This window comes from Protomyctophum bolini (assembly GCF_963924005.1).
Source record: "Protomyctophum bolini genome assembly, chromosome: 9".
In the NCBI taxonomy this organism is placed as follows: Eukaryota; Metazoa; Chordata; class Actinopteri; order Myctophiformes; family Myctophidae; genus Protomyctophum; species Protomyctophum bolini.
Genome location: NC_137870.1, coordinates 11,755,435 through 11,773,288, shown reverse-complemented (window position 1 = coordinate 11,773,288; position 17,854 = coordinate 11,755,435). Strand labels below are relative to the sequence as shown.

Genomic DNA, 17,854 nt, shown 5'->3' with positions numbered 1-17,854 from the left:
TATGCACACAGCCACACCCTCTCTCTCACACACACGCATGCATGCATGCACGCATGCACGCACACACTCACTCACACACCAGGAATTCCCAAAAATGATTATGACTGCGGCTCTGTGTCCATACATGCATCATGAACACAGCAAACGTTAATTAGGCTAAATACCACTTCAAAAATCCATTCATCCCGTTTGAATAGTCTAAAATTGATGGATTTGTGGTCTCACCCATTTTTTTTTACAGTCTATGGTCTCACCACAAGACCACAAGCCGGAGCCTATGAGTCAGTGGGGTCGAATGGCCACAGGTCGAGGCATTATAAACTACCTAACCTAACTAGTGTGGCACTCTCGTCTCTACACAGCAGTGATTATCAAACTGTTTCAAGTATTTGACCTTGGACCTGGACCCCCATCTAAAGGCTTTTGTGATAGGGACCCCCATACAAGATTTGTATTGTGTTTTGTTTTTCTGAAAATAGCAGATCTACAAGCTCCCAATGCGTCACATCACGACTACTTTCAAATAGCCAATGAGTGTGTAATAGGGTTAAAGTGGTTCAACTAATTTAGCTGGAGACCCCCTGTAACCCCTGCTGCTCTACCAGCAGCACATGATGACATCACACACTTCAAAGCAACGCCATGATTCTGCTATCGCCTGTGTGTATGGTATGTGTGTCAGGGACTGTGTGAGACAGTGTGACACTAATCGCTCAGGACACTCGCAGCCTGAGCATGACCTACTTCTGCAGGGTTCTTCCAGGCCTGTCAGCCTATGAAATGTTAATGGTGAATATAACCCTTTAGGCTTCGGACGAGCACCCAGAAGAGAAGACGCACTCTGCCTGGGAGGGTTGAGTTGAACAAAAGTGACCAAAAGAAGATGGGAAGCAGGATTCAATCCCCCTGCCTATAAATTATTCAGGGTAGTTGTCCGCCTCTACATAACCTTATTGGTTATTCATGATATGGTAGGGATATGTTAAAGTTTAACTTTAACCTTATCTGCCAAGTGAAAATATAGGCTATGTACGTAGCCTATAAAACAGACCCCCCCCCCCCAAAAAAGAAACAAACAAACAAACAAACAAACAAATAAATAAAAAGAACAAGAAACCGACTTGATACTTAACTTCAGATGTAGCCTATACAACATCTTGCAATGAATGATGGATGCTGAAAACAAAAATAAGGTCGCAGTGCTTAATTTATATTATAGCCCACTGCGTCGCACGCCGAAAATAGCAAATGGATAAGCTAGTGTGTCAAATCAATGACCAGTCTACTGCACTACCATCACCACCCCATGATCGTAGAAATACGACGCAATAATAAAAACCAACGGATATTAAAATCAGGCTGTATTCAACTCGTATTAATCTCCCACGTGATCCGTCCACCAGAGGGCGGTGTTGCAGCGGCGCGATCATAAGGGCGCGACTCCACGAGGCTCATTCCAGTGTTGCCAGATTGTATGAGAGAAAAGAGCAACCAGGTCCATGAAAACAAGTCCAAAAGAAGCCTAGGCTATTAGAAAATAGCCGAACTACAGGCCCACGACGCGTCGCGTGAGCGTGTAGATCTGCTATTTTCAAAATAATCATGGAAAGAAAATGTGACAAAATGTGTATTCTTTGAAACATTTTAACAACAACACATATCTTGTTTGGGGGTTCCTGGCACAAAACATTTTCAGATGTAGGCGGGTCCTTAGTTGGACAAATACATTAATCTGGAGGTCCTTGACATGGAGATGTGTGAGAATCACTGGTTTAAACAACATTAGGAAACAAGCCCAACTGCCCAAATAAGTGACTACACTTTAGAAACAAGCCCACAAAACGCAACCCGCAGACCGCAAAATACCGGTACTTTACAGAGAAACAAGCCCAAACTCGCTTACAATAAGCGGACATGGCAACACGGGCTCATTCGTGCCCGGCCGCTGCAAGTGTTGTAGCAGGTGATGAATATTCATGAGGTATTTTGGGGGCTGTACGTACGTAGGCCGCTGTGTGCTGTAGCTTGTAGGAGCGGCTGGTTCCTCTGGTTCCTCCCAACCAACCACACCATTCCCTCCGCGGGTGGAGAAAGCATTCTTTCTATTTCTCACTGCACAGACCGGATATTCCTGACCGATTAAAAAAAACGGGCGAAAGAAGAAGCGAGTGAAGGAGAGAGAGTTGCTGCCTGGGTCGCATCCTCCGACCCCCTCTCTTTTTGTATTTTTTTTTATTATTTTCGTTTGCGGAGAAGATCATTTAAAAAGCTTTCTTTTGGTGTTTTTTAGCTTTGGTCCGCTTTAGAGTTTAACTGTAAGGTGTTGTCGTGCTGACATGGTAGATTATCACGCCTCCACCAACAATAATCAAGTCCAATACTCGGGCCCCAATACCGGTGGCGTTCCTACGTACATGGAGCAGGCAGATGACTGGGATCGGGACCTGCTGCTGGACCCCGCCTGGGAGAAACAGCAGAGAAAGGTAAAGGAACCATAGTGCAAGTCAGATAGATGGTAGTTTAAAAAGAAAATGGCAGGAAGATGATGGAGGCTGAACGTGGGGCCCTGGTTTGATACCAGATTGAAGCATGGCCTTTGGTTCTTATTCATTCACATCTGGTTTCCTGGAATGATTTGGTTTGGTCGTGACTGAGGCGCCTCCTGCTTTTTTCATTATAATAATGGAGGTCATTGGCGAGGAGGCTATATTCTATGAATTATTGGACCGTAATAAAGTAATGCAGTGGCGGTGACTGCTTTTAGCCGCTGCTGCTGCTGCTGCTTGTGTGGTTTAAGTTTCAGACATGCGACGATATTTCAGCACCCCGGCGATAACGCTACGCCTGTGGCTTTTACACAGAAAGTGCAATTGCGATTATATCGCATTTTTAGACTCAAATAGCAAGTTGAATGGGTTCCCGGGCGTTATCTGACGTTCTAGTTGGAGGCCGATAACAACACTTGACTGGAGCCCAGGCAGTTTGTGTACCGCTCGTGATGTCGCTTGCCAAAAAGGGGTAAATCTAAAAGTTAATGACGCGTCGTTAGTTTGTAGATCTGCTCTTTTGGCAAAGCGACACCGCCGTCCAACTTGAGTAAAATTAGTCTTGAGTAGGAGTCTACTTTTAGCTGTAAAGGCCTTTTACTGTTGCACAAGGCTAGAATATCTCCACAAACATCACATCCTCGCCGTCCCACCCTGCTCAGAACAGCATTTTGTCATTTGAAATCATCTCAGGGGATTGGGGAACGAGTAGCCTCAATAATAAAGGATTAACCACAATTGTGGAATGATGAGGAGGGTGTGTTTGCTAACTAGGTTACGCACAAGAAATCTGATTTGACTGACTAGCCGCCGAGATGATTAGCATGCCTCCGCCTGCTGGAGTGACAGCATACATTACATACCACACATTTAATTGTGTTTTCTACTATGGGATATTATTAATCATTTTAAAACCGTCATTTTAACATTGATTACCCCTTTCTCATATAAGCCTCATTGCATAAGCTCTGTACATATTTGTCAAGACTCAAGTGTACACGGGCCAAAGTTTACTCCCCGGCACGCAAGGGAAAAACATTTAACGTATCAATCATTAACACAATATAGTTTGACTCTGCTGCCCTCCACACACCGACACCGGTGGACACAAATGGCCATATTCCAAACCGGGCGAAAATGGAGATATTTACTCCTATGCCATATCCCTTGCCTACTACCCCAGCAGCCAAGTTGAAACTATGTCGGGCCTGGTGGGGATACAAAGGCCACATTCCTGTGGTGTATTCGCCCTCCCCGTGCCAGTTATTGCGTAAAGGCGAGCGAGTGCCTCCCTCCCGCAAAAATATCACAAGGCATTGGATGTAATGAGTGTGGGAATGGATTTGTCTTTTGTAGTCTGAGAGAGTGGGGACCTCACCTCAAAGGCCAAGCCAGACTGCACCCGTTTATTGTAGGCGGGAGGAGTCAGTAGGCTACTCCGTCCGTAGTAGTAGTCAGTCAATCAACACTTGCTAACAAGTGTTAAATTGATGGAAGCCAATCTACTTGTTTTAAAAGAAATAGATGAATGAGATTGAGCTGCATGCAACTCAGTTCTGTGGGTTAAGACAGGAATATCAAGGAGGCTAGTTTCTTTCCCACTGCACAAGAACATCCTGTTGCTGTTTTAGATTTATTTAGATCTATGCCTATTTGTGGAAGCCCTACTTTTGTCTTTCACATTCAGGAAGCTTGCAGTGTTACCAATTCTCGTGAGAGAAATAAGCCAACCCACTTCCAAAAACAAGCCAACTCTTGCAAAAGAAATAAGCCAAATCTCTCCTCGAAATACAAGCCAAAACAAGCCCAATAATATGGCCATATAATCCTAATAAAGATTAGATACATTTATGATCAATACTATGTATCATGTCTATTATAATAAGGAATGTTTTGGTCATTTATTATACTATTACACACATACTTTAACCATGACTTAATAAGTAGACACACCAGACCTATTCTGTCAATGTTATTCACACACCCCCAAACCTATGGGTATTTAGAATATACATCAAAGAAATGTTGTCTTGTTAGATTTTCAAAACCTGCAACTCGTCATTTCCCCTCGCAACTCTGGGGAATAAAGAAGCCTAAAGTCGCAGTAAATAAGTGGACTTGGCAACCCTGGAAGCTTGCAGTAGTCTATTTATCACTTGAGTAACACTCTCGACACCCACATGTAAAAAGGCAGACCAGGCCAGCCCTTGTGTGTCCACTGTCCAGTCTACTGCACTTTGTCACTCTTCCCCTCAGGCAGAATGCCTCACCTCACAAATATGTCATTAAAGTTGATCCCTGTGGAGAGGGATCGACCCACATGTCCGAACATGTCAAAGTATGCAGTGCTCCTACACTGATGCCAGCACTGTACTTTACTGTAGCTCTCTGCACTGTATGCAAAATCTGTTTCTTTTAGTTTTGTGACAGTTATGCTGCAGTTATGTCAGAGGCTACAGCTGAGTTCAGCAGGGACATTCCAAGATTCAGGGAAGTCGACCATGCTCATCATCAGTAGTGCAATGAGCACACTAGTCGGTGTCAAATGATGCGTTTGTGGATGACCTTCATAAGGTGTTTGTTAGTAAATGTCATTAATTTATTTTGGTCTCTGTATTTCCTTAACTTTGAAAACTTCTGTGGCCAAAGATCATATTACATTAGATTAAGATAACGTCATTCAGCTGACAAAATGCAAATGAGGCAGTTGTAGTCTCTGTTCTTATCAGTTTAATATCTGATATGTCCCCTATATGGGGACTAAATATTAAACTGATTTTTTTGTAGTGCTGACATCAAGTATGCAAATAACAGTTTTCGTGATACCACAAAACGTGTAACTAAATGCTAGCTAAATAACCCTCAAACATCAGACACAGTAATATCCTCAGTGTTAATCAAGCAGAATCATCGGTGGCCACTGGCCACTGAATGTGTTATCAGTCTTACTTCATTTTCATATGCTGACAGCTGTCTCAATTGTTTGCATAAATGTGATTGGAGCTGTATTGAAAGCTGACTGCCTATTTAATACAGTGACCTGCAGACAAGTGGATGGGGGTAGACTCATTCAGTAATATGATTGTACACCAGCACTATATTTCTGACACTTTTGCTTATGTAGCAGTGCATTCCGTTGTTAGGAGATATTACGTAGACTACATTAGAATTGAATACACAAGATCCAAGGACATTTTGACCTACATAGTTGCACTGTAGTATTTGCATGTTATTTTCTTAGAAGTGTTTTGTGTGTGTATATTTTACTAAATTTATTAACCCAGTGCCCAGATAGACAGACAGACAACCTTTCCACTACAGCCAAGGTGGGCAGCTGGGCACAACGTTGGTTTGTTCATTCTCCACCCACTTTCAAATGCCTTTCATCTGACTGACTGGCAGGATTGGGTGGGTTAGTACAGATGTCCCGACTTGGCTACACAGTACACACTGCCCAAAAAAACCAAAAGAAGGATTAGAATGTTTGCTTGTACAATGAGTAAAAGAAAAAATCCTTGTAAAACGCATAATGGATACAGAAGTCACTGCGGCATTAGAGCTATACTACTCTAATCTTCCTGCGCTTGCATGAAATGCAGACCATCTTCTTGACTGTAGCGAAAATGAAAATAACGTTTTTGCTACTTGCATATACAAAGGTGGCGTGTGTTTGTATTATTATGCTTATGCAAAGGCAGTAGAGATATGGACCAAAGCTAGTGCTGTGTATTGTTGGATAGCATTGGGTACAAATATTTTGGTTATGGAATGTAAACCCAAATGTAACCATAAAAAAGATAATTTATCCTGTTGGTGTTGGTTAATGGCCATTGTACTATATTGATAGAACTTCAACTAATATATTATACTAATACCTTTCCAAATCCAAAGAGGCACGCAACTCTATTCAAATTGTTTTACTAGGACGACCTAATGGCCCACTGTCCAAATGACAAAAACAATAGACAATGTATTGGCTGTGGGATGGACAAGGAGTGTGTGCTTTGATCAGATAATTTTTGCCTGCTGTATGATTGGTTGATTTGAGATAGCAGGACTGACCTGATTTGGATGTGGTTGACATCCAATCCTGCAAGTGCCGGGTTAGAGATTTTTGCCCATTGTGGTGGTTTAGCTAGTAAAATGATAAACCACAATCTAAATAAAAGAAGCAGATGCCATCTAATTAGGGCTGTCACGATTATGACATATTACATGACGATTAATTTGTCACACAAATAGTTGTGATTAACAATTTAATGAATTGTTTGCTGTTGAACACTGGAACATATGAATAAAATAATACATTTCTGTTTGGCTTTGAAGTTGCACAGAGCATATATGGAAAATAAATATACAAAGAAATGACTGACTAGACATTTATTAATATATTTTCAAACAAACAATGGTGGAAATAAACTTGTGAGTTGTGACACGTAAGTTGTAGATCTGTAGTGTTATTTAGATATGTTTGAATTGTGTGTGTGTGTGTGTGTGTGTGTGTGTGTGTGTGTGTGTGTGTGTGTGTGTGTGTGTGTGTGTGTGTGTGTGTGTGTGTGTGTGTGTGTGTGTGTGTGTGTGTGTGTGTGTGTGTGTGTGTGTGTGTGTGTGTGTGTGAACAGTCACTAAACAATGGCTGTTACACTGATATTATTTGCAGCGTTGCTGGCCTATGACTACAGATTAAACTAATCTCCTTGACACAGTGGACTTTCATTGACTGAGAACCTCTTCTCACTGACTGCTAGATACTAAGCCTATCCTGCTTTGTTAGACTGACACTAATATCTGAAGAGCAAGCTCAATTAATTGGTTTCGTGGTTCTGGCTAAAATGATAAAGATCATCCTTATTTTCTGAGACACTTTACTAATTACAGTGGTCAAGAGGTGCATGCACATCCACAAATTTCAACGGGTGCAGGATCCAAAAGAATAACTAAGAAAGGAAAGAGGAGATCCGCGCACCGTTTAAAAAAGTGTATATCTTTTCTACGTCCGAGCATAGACAAGACATAGTAACGCCCCGCCTGCCTCTGATTGGCCTACCGACACTGCTGGCCTTACCTTATGAATTGTAGGAAGCATAATATTGACCAACATTTGCGGTATATGATTGCTTGTGCAAATAGTCTTGTAATGTATAACATTAACGATGCAAAATAAAAATAATGATACAGTTTTAAGCGATACATGATAAATCCAAGCAGCCTAGTGCCAGTTTACTAAAGTATAGAACCTAGTTCACTGTTCTCATGCTTTTAGTTGCAATTGTGTCTGTGTGCTTTGTGGAACGTGGGAGAATCAGGATATGATGCTATACTGTTCCCTAGGTCAGCTGCGGGACAGACATCCACCCCTGGGACCCACAGCTGACTGTGATCCACATTCAGCATGTAGACTTGAACAACAAACCAGTCAACCAGCAAGGCAGTTAAAGGACAGAGCAGATTGGAATGCAGACCCTCTGTGTTTCTGCCTTTTCTCTCTCCCCCCTTTTTTTTAGTCACCCCCCTTTTGCTCTCTGTTCTCCCACCCGCCACAGAGAGTGATCATGCATGGGGAAACATTCCATTGGTGGCCCATTGCAGCCTGCTAGGCCAGGGGGAGGGGGGCTTTTTTCAGTAGGGGGCGGGGTGTCCTGATTTTTCGCCTGAGTAAAAAAAGAAGTTGGGGTTTTGTAAGATTGCAGATGTGACGGAAAGTGGCAGGGTACAGCGCGAGATGAAGGAAGACGGAAAATCCTCCTGAGAGATTTCTAGATGGCTACTATAATATTAATGGTATTGGTAGTAGTCAGGATGTTTCCTGGAATACCAATTTAGATATCGTTCTGTGATTGATTAAGCTTGTAAGTTGCTAGTGGAACCAAGTGAATCGTTAAAGAGTGAATATGTCTGTAATCTGGCACTACTGGGCAACAGTGAACAGACCTGAGCAAATGCTCCAAACATTGGAAAAGTTATATTAAACCCTGAACCAGTATTTGGCCCTCATATGTGTCTTGAGTAGGTGGTGGTGAGGGCAGGCATGGCTGTTGTTGGCTTAATGCGTTTCTTTGTCAAAGAGATTTTATTCCGGTCTGTTTCCCCCCTTCTCACTCTCGTCTCGTCCTGGCCGCCTCCTTCCTCTTTTTGTTAGCAAGGAAGATTTGGGAATAGAGGGCAGGATGAGGTTCCCTTACAATGTCAAAGGAGCAATAAATGGCTGTAAACATGTTTAGGGTGTACGTAGCCAACTTGTCTCACTAATTGCTGGTGTTCATAGGCGTACTTCTTTGACGTTGTTGTGCATAGCTATAACGATTAGTGAATGGCATTTCCCCCACATGAATTGCAATGGCAACAATGGAGACTAAGAATTTCCCTTTTGGTTGGCTGCCAGTATATGGATGTTAGAGGGCTGTGTTTTAACTTCAGACCCTCACCCTGTGTGTGGAAGACTGAGTTTTACCAACCTATAGCATCATCTCAAAAGCACTGTTAAGCTGTAGCGCACACAATCCTGAGAACACACTGTTGGAATTCCCAGCAGTCCCACCATCAACAGTGCAAGTTAACCAAAATGTCTGTGAATTCCTCTTAATGTAATCGCACACTTTACGATAAATGTTCACATTGTGGCAAACATCAGAGATCCAGGAGATGTATCAGGAAATAGTTTTATCAGCATCTCATAAGGGGATAAAGCCTGGAAAATATATACTGACAAAGGTGTCTAATTGGAAGTAAATGAAGTCGGGTTACATGTTGTCCAGTCTAACGGAACTTCATGTAGCCCTGGCTTGTACTAACTGTACTTCCCGGTTGGACACTTTGAGCAGCAGATCTTGTCCAGCCTAGGAAATAGTAGAGCATGGAAAGTTTACAGTGAATGAGAACCTTGAGTTTAGTTTACTCTCTGGAGGACATGTACAGAGAGAACAGAGCAGCTGTCTTGAAAACCCTCTATCAGTATCAAGTCTACATTTCCTACTTGAGTCACTGTTGTAGTTGTCCCAAGATTCCCTTGGCAGGTCTCTTTGGCAGGTAGTAGTAGAAGTACTAGTAAAGCCTAATGTATTGACCAAATCTGAGCATCCAGGTAAAGGAGTTTGCCAGAAGTACGTAAACTGAGCGCAGTTATTTTTAAACCGGTGCCGGAAAATTGTATTCTAGTGTGTAGAGTAGACCTGTCCCCCTTTTACATGTTGCACATCCTGGTGTTGGAATCCTTTTGAAGTGAAATGTAGCGACACAGTTTTGACCACTTCGCTTTAGGCATTTTTGAGCCGTGTTTAAGCTAATGAAGTTGTTTACTAGTGCGGTACCAGGGGTTAAATTGACAGCTCGGGTGCAGAAATGAAGCACAGAGATCTCCATATTATTTCAGTCCGTTTACTACAGGATGAACCAGTCCAATACTAATATACTAGCACTGAGTTTCAGCCCGACTGCTTGAATCAAATCATCTCTGTCGACTGAGGGGTCTTCGACTGACTACTAGAATTGTTGCTTTTCAGGGGCTAGTCCATGTAATTTGTGATACCCTAGGCCGGTTTGACCAGACCTGGACTATCAGGGCATCCCAGGAACCTCTAGTCAAACCGTTACAAAGGTCATTGTTTCTGTTAACATAAACTACTACGTTTACCAGACAAATGTGTTAAAAAGCTTGGAGAATCAGTTACTATGTGCAGACAGTTTAGGTCAAAATGTAGATATTATCAGCTCCCTTTGGAGATTTGCCAGTCCATGTTATCATCCTCTGCCAGGATCGTGTCAAAATTGACATCCTTTTCCATTTAGTTTATTGAGGTAGTTCAAAAGTTGGCTTGTTGAATAGACATGCACATTGCAGGCTGACATGGTGGGAGGTATGATAAGGTTTGGGACATGCAATGAACATTTACTATGGTGTACATCTTAAACCTCTGCAGGAACCTTGACAAGAGTTCTGCTGACCTAGAAGCAGTTATTGCCTTCCTGCCCATTATGAAAGTGATAGCCATGTGGGGAGTTGGTCAGTGATCCAAAATCAACACGTTAAGCACTCTTGACAATCACAGGCTATGGATGCTGCTGGCAGCTCAGCCAAAATGTTCCCACTCGAGCCCATGTGGTTTGTGTCTACTCAAAGTGTGTGACAGCATTTGTATACTCGAGCTTGAGAAATTGTGGCTGCCATGTGTGTGCGTTTGCATATGTCATGCATGTGTCTGTCTGTATGTGTGGACAATCATTTACAACGGAAGTTGTGGATGATGGGGCTTGCATTGAGGCAAAGATGCAGAAGATAGGAATGTGTGTTTTAGGTGTGTGTGTTAGGGGTGGGGGCAGCTGTGTGTGTGTTGGGGGTAACTGCCCTAGACTGGAAAAGCTTTTTCACTTTCTAGTCTTTCCCCAGACTAGCATATCTGTGGCTTTTTCTGCCTGAGGCAGCTGGTAAACACTATTGTTAAATAAACACAGACCCCTCTACAATTGCATGTTTTACTTTTAACCTACCGAACAACGTCTATATTATATAATGCTAAGTTCTATATAATGCTTTATAGGATTCTGCAAAGAATATTTAGCATCATAGGCTTTCCCCCATGAAGGACCATTATTCTGACCTTACAAGTCACAACCCCACTGTCAGTTTCATATTAAGACAAACTACTACCTCTCCTAAAGCACAATCCTGTGCTTTTTTGGGAGCAAAAGATGTTGGAGACAACCTGCTGCTAAATGTATTTTGATATTCAGCAAACAAATGCTATACATCTATTGAATGTCTCTCATTCAGGCTGTGAGACCCTTTACACGTTCTGCTTGTTGCCACAGCATATTTCCACCCTACTTGTGCTGTTGCCATGGCTGCAGTGTGCAGATAGCATTCGAATGCATCTGTGGATCTTCTGTAGTCTAGGCTACTTCTTCAGAACAGCAAACGGAACTTGTTGATGGAATCGTTTAAACAGAGGTGCCCGATAGACAAGTGTTTAGGGTTCATGTCATACCATAATGGGCATAGAATACCTGGATAAATGAGTTGTTGGTTTAATTCCCGACTGGTGGGACCTTTTGCTTCATGGCATTCCTTATGGTCCTTCCCCACCAAACAGACTTGTTCAGCCTACGTCTAAACGTCCAAGAAGACTACTTCAAACTGTCACAGTTTGCAACAGACTAGCATTTAGTTCAGCACAAACCAGTCGGCCGAAACATTGTTATTGCGTTTGCAAAGTAACCTGCAGCGCTGGTGTGCAGTGTTGCCAGTTCTGCTGACTTTGGGCTAGTTATTCTGTAAAATGGCATAGTTTGGGCTTGTTTCTGAAGTGTATTTGAAGTGCTTCATGATTCCTTGTAAAAATAGCTGATGTAATGGGGCTCAAGTGGTGAAATTGGTTGCTTCTTTTGGACTTGTTTTGTTTGCTTGTTTTCAGTCACAGAATCTGGCAACCCCAGAGCCTCTGTATCTGAGAACAAAACGCACAGGCCTGGACAGTTGGCTCAACAGCAGGGGGGCACAATATAATCCTCAATGTTAATTTAACTCTTGAGATTGTACCAAATGGACCTGTACAGTCCATTTATACACCGTTTCAGAGTTGACAACACTCTGGAAGTTAGAATGGAAGCAAACCCACTTGGAGAAGGCGGCCTTCATCACTCACTGTTGCTGTTAACAAATGTTTGTGTACCACAAGTCTAATGGACTGCTTTGTTTCATACACCCGAGTCTATAGATAGATTTATTTAGCCAGTGGCCATATGCCATTAGTGGGCCTGTATTTCAGTGTCTGTGAAGAGCGATGCCTGTGGATCCTGGGAGTGGATGGATTTATGTGCTATGGAGTGATGGTTTAGTTTAGAGTTGAAAATGAATATTGACTGAGAAAATAAAATAAATACATGCACAGGAAAAATATTATTAATTATAATTATAATAATAATAATAATTTGTTAAATTGGAAAAAGGGCTTCGTTAAGACCTCCATATTATTATGGTCCATGCCTGTGTGAAAAGTGGGAGCGATTGGTGCAGGTGAGTGTGTTTCTGACACACATTCAGACAGACAGACAGACAGGCAGACAGACAGACAGACAGACAGACAGACATTGACTGAATTATAGTATAATGATATTATATGATGATGATGATAAGCCTGTAGAGAGCAACATCTGTCTGCTCCATATATCCTAGTTTAGGAAGGTAGATTATACCCTTTTTAGTTGGAGAGAGTGAGATATGCCACTCTTTTAGGAGTGCATGGGAATTGTATGTGACAATGTCTACACACTGCCACTTTTCTCCAGTCTCCTCACTGCGAAGTGACTTTGAGGGTATGACTGGATGGACTTTCAATAAACCCTGAAGATCAGAAGAAGTTCCTGAAATCACTCAAAGTACCACTACTGACTATCTCTTTAATTGATTTTTCTTAAAACGAAAAAGTCTGAGTCATACTCAAGCAGGTTATTCTTCTAAGAGAAAAAAACGTACTGAAATAGAAATGGTGAGCAAATGACCATGCTAGTCTATGGTGACGGGCAGTAGCATGCATGTGCGCCACACACACACACACACACACACACAAACACACACACACGGAACCATCCCTGCAGTGGATGCATCTGGAGTGGAGGTTTGGCAACTGGACCGCGGCTTAGCACAGTGGCTGTTTAGCCTAGACCCAGAGAGTAAACTTGCACAACCAGTGCAGCCATCCAACCCGAGTATGGATGTACAGTATATGCTGCATTAAAGATATCCTTGAGTTCAATAAGAAGCTCTGACAATTCAAAATAAAAAGTTATAAAATTAGATCTAAATCATGATCGTTACCTGCCAGAGTACCTTGCACGGTAGAGCAAGTTATTAACCATAGCCAGAACATACCCACTTATGGTTAACTGTACTGTTCTTGACAAGTTCAAATGTAGGAGAACTTTGCTTCTGTCGTTTCCTGAGTGGATGGAATCGAAAACGAGCAGGACCCAGCGCTGATGGGGGATGTAGATGGTATTGGTTGGGTGGCTATTGTGCAGGTAAGCTAACCACTGTCCTCATGAGCAGTGCAGTAGTTGCTAGGGCAATTAGACACATGTGACTATAAGAGTGTGTGTGTGTGTGTGTGTGTGTGTGTGTGTGTCTTTCATGTTGTGCTGTCTCTGATTTCGCTGGTGATGTGCTGTTGCTGTATTATTCAACAGCATGCTAACTGGGTCACTGGGCAACAAGGTGAAGAGGCATGGCCCAGTGGGACATGTGTGCGCGTGTGCAAATACAAGGGGTGTCATGATTCGATTCGATTTGACCTTTGATTTTAAGGTCACAATTCTATTACATTTTCAATGTAAATCGGGCATTGCTGTTTGACTTGTAGACTTATTTCTCAGTAAGTACTTTTATTTGAATACCGTAGTAACAATTATGCTGTGCTTCCCTCAATGGCAAAATCATCATTTGTGTGAGCATCACAAATGGGGAGTATTTGAAGGACTGGATTTTGAATTTGTCGGACGAAATAACCATAAGGCCAGTCTACACCAATGCAACTCCTTTTAACTTAGTTAAGTTACTTGCAACTACTAGTTGCAACACATCAGGAGTTGCATTGGTGTGGACTAATCCTAAAACAGTTTTGTTGCAAGGAGTTGTGATTGGTGCGGTCTGGCCTAAAGTAACATAACGTTGTTGCGTCTTTGAAAATGTTTCCTCTTTTTCCTTTTGACCGTAGCACAGGGGAGCAAACGCAATGGCGTGTTTCGCTCAGTTGAATGGTCACTCTACCATTCAATGTAGTAGAAGACCTGCGAGTTTACACCGCAGATATGTCGTCTCCGCCTACAGGAAATACGTTTGCTGCGACCATGAGACCCGTTTCTGAATTTGTCTATAGCCCAACAGTGCCATTAAATATTTATACACATTCCTGCTGAGCCTCCATGTTCCACTGCTCTCATTTATAGCAAGGACACACTTTCCATAGTGTCTAGTTAGTACCTATGCCAGTCTCTCTCTCACCATCCATCTTTCTCCAGTCTCCACCCTTCATTTCTCTCTCCCTGCTTCTGTTAACATCACTTTCACTGATCTCATTCTAAGCTTAATATGTGAACAAAGACTACAGACCCGGACACAGTTTCTTCACCAGCCATGGTTTAATATAATTTTTCTGGTTTAATATAATTTTTCTGTTTGGGGGCTGCCATTTGTGTATACACTGACACGAAACAAGACAGGAACGCCCAAAAACGTCACAGCCGTTTTTTTACCCTGGGCAGAATTTTCTATGGCTGCCAATGCAACTTTTTCCAATCCTTAATCACATACGGACAAACATCTATGCCGATAATATCTAACTTGCGGAGTTAACGTGCCTTGTCCACGGGCAACAGATCTTTCAACGTATGGCATTGCAAATACGTTTGATAATCGCTACTCTGCGCAATATTGTTTTGGAAATGCCGCAAATTGCATTGCAGTGAACGAGAGCAAATCACAACTTACCCTGGGGGGTGGGCGGAGCCGCGGAGTCGCAGCTGACGCCCCTCCCTCCGCTCTGATGACGCGTTTTCGTGTCAGTGCATTTCTTGACTGGCTCAGTGAAGGCCAGTCCTGGGGCTAATATTGAAGTCACTTATTTATTTTTCTCTCATTATTTCTGTGTATGTTGTTGCTGGGATTGGGCCCCTTAGAGACCACAACCCGGCCAATGTACTAATACAACTACTTTGAATCATTTAAAGTGTATTTGCTGCAGAAGTGATGAACTTGGAGAGCTTAATTGGATACTTTATTATTAACACCATTATTAACGGCACAAGTTGTACTACAGTCAAAGGCTATGCAAACAGGATAAAGCAAAAAGCCCCAGGCGCTTGTTTCCATTGTGGTCCATTGTACACAATTCATAAGTATAGTATAGCTAGCTAGCTATACGTCTACAACACGTGAATCTCGTTTGCGTCCGAGCATAGGCATGGTAACGCCCCACCTGCCTGTGATTGGCCTACCGACACTGCCCGTCTTGACTGTCCTCCAAGGTGGATATGTTGCATAGTCTGATGCGAGGTTACTCTGTGTCTGTGGTGGGAAATAATACAAGTCTGATACACGCACAAACACACATGGACAGAGCCTCATAAATGCTTTAGGCAAATAACAGACAAAGCCCAGCTGCAGATCCATTGCATATGCGGCATATACTACTGAAGAGAGGAAAAATCGCACTTCTGCTATTGTTTACTGAGCCTCAGGGTCGAGACTACCCTACATAATCAGACAACGCCCCCCTTTGTACCAACTTACCAAGGCAATATATGAACTAAGCGTGTTCTTTTAATAGCCCTCTGAAATCTGTCAAACACACATCCTTACACTTACACTAGTATGTTTTTAATAAGGGAAAATTATCTAAATGTGTGGCAAAAAACACTTACCACTAGCTTTCTTCACAGATGTGTTCATAAAGGTGTCTACAATCACATATAAATTTGTTCCAACCCAACTCACTTGGGAAACTTTGTGACAGCTGCTGAAAGTGGATTTTTAGTTTTGCACAAAAAACACACTGAGGTCAGCACATTTGGGCAAGTGGCTATGGCCGAATTTAGCCCAAGGAGTATTTTCGTGCAAAACTAATGCTTGGAATGGATTCAGCATCATGAAAACCCCCTAGTTTAACATGTCACATGCTACATGCATACATTTTTTGAAAATTTGCCTTATATTGGTTGTGGTACCCCAACTTTCAGCAGCTGTCACAAAGTTTCCCAAGGGAGTTGTGTTGGAACAAATTTATGTTATAGTAGACACCTTTATGAACACATTTGTGAAGAAAGCTAGTGGTAAGCATTTCTTTTGCAGATTTGCCACACATTTAGCTAATTTTCTCTAACTAGTTGTGTGTATGTGCAGAATGGTCATTCTAGGGATCATACATCATCATAATTGAACCCGTTGATAACCTGGTAACTAAAACAAAGCAATACTGCCTCATCAAATTTGGTGTTGTGACTTTATATATTGTCAATTTCTTGCATGAGAGGGGGAGAAATAGTGGAGTTGGCTGCTTTAGCAGACTGTTTGAGGGTCCAATGAAGCACTTTCTACTACTTTTCATCAAACGCCTCAAAAATGGAGTTGGGTGGTTGACGGCAACGATACACTAGTTTGACTGGGTGAGAGAGATGGCTTTTCTTTTGAGCAATTTGCTCTCCCCAATGTTCAGACAAGACACGTTTTGAGCTTGTAGATCTGCTACTTTTGCTATTTTTTATTTAAATCCTGAAATCTGTGCCAGTTGCACAGTTGTTGTTCTCCCAACTAATGCCTTGGTGGCGGAGTGAATCTCACCCCCGAAGAGAGCAAGAAGTTCAAAAGAGACTGTGAACTGGAGGCATTAAATGCTGTCTCACCCCAGGGAGTTGTAATGGGGAAGGAAGGCTTTGCGTTTTCTGCGGTTTTCTGTTCCTTATTTATTTCAAACAGAAGGGCCACCACATGTGCACAAGCTGGGCCTCTATGAATGGGAGTGAGTCAGAGAGCCATGTCAGTGTGTCAGCCACCAGCTCACCACTGGGTCTACTACCAGCCGGGGAAGGAGGAGGGGAGCTTGCCTGTCCCACGGCAGACCAGGCAGGGAAGTGGCAACATCCTCTTTGCCACATGGCAGGGAAGTTTTGACATCTTCCTTGTGAAGCAACTGTTCACTTCCCAACATGGCAAAAAACGCAGCTTTCAACAAGATTGTATTCACATTCAGAAAAGAAAAGCGTTATTTTGGGAATCCCCATCCACTGGGGCTAGTGAACAAGTATGTCTCCTAGCCCTATCCACCATAAAGCCTAATTTATACTTGGGCAGCAACATGACTGTACAGCGAAGTATAATTTAGGGTTAGGTTAATAGTACTTTATTTAGGTCAGGGAAGCCCTCTGCTGCGCTCTGCATCCTCCCCAAAACATTAACACATGCACACCACACACAGTCTCTCACACACACACACACACACACACACACACAGCACGCTACAGAGATCTTGGAGACTACTATCCTGCCTGATCCAATCAAACCTAACCCAGAGGGATTACTTCACCGCCATGTCATGCTAACAAAGACTACACTGTTGACCCCGCTTTGACTCTACTGGTGCATGGGAGCACACATTGGCCCGGCGTACATGTGCGGTTAAAGTCACACCCTGGTACGCCCCGCAGCAGATGAAACCGATCAAGACCCGTGCATGGAGTAGACGTGTTTGTGTGTCTGTTTCTGACACCAGTGCTGTTGAAGCAAGCAGACTTTCTGCACTATTGTGTGGGAGTATTGGTGTTGC

The 17,854-nt window shown here is 42.7% G+C and overlaps 1 protein-coding gene across 2 annotated transcripts in view; it reads left to right on the top strand.

The window, feature by feature from the left end:
* The first annotated feature begins 2,061 nt into the window (after nucleotides 1-2,061).
* actn4 (actinin, alpha 4) overlaps nucleotides 2,062-17,854 on the top strand; it is a 63,446-nt gene continuing 47,653 nt past the window's right edge. For both annotated transcript variants that reach the window (XM_080773017.1, XM_080773016.1), the window contains exon 1: nucleotides 2,062-2,483. In XM_080773017.1, coding sequence (XP_080629143.1) covers nucleotides 2,337-2,483 — 147 coding nt within the window. In that variant the 5' untranslated portion in view covers nucleotides 2,062-2,336. The remainder of the gene's footprint in view (nucleotides 2,484-17,854) is intronic.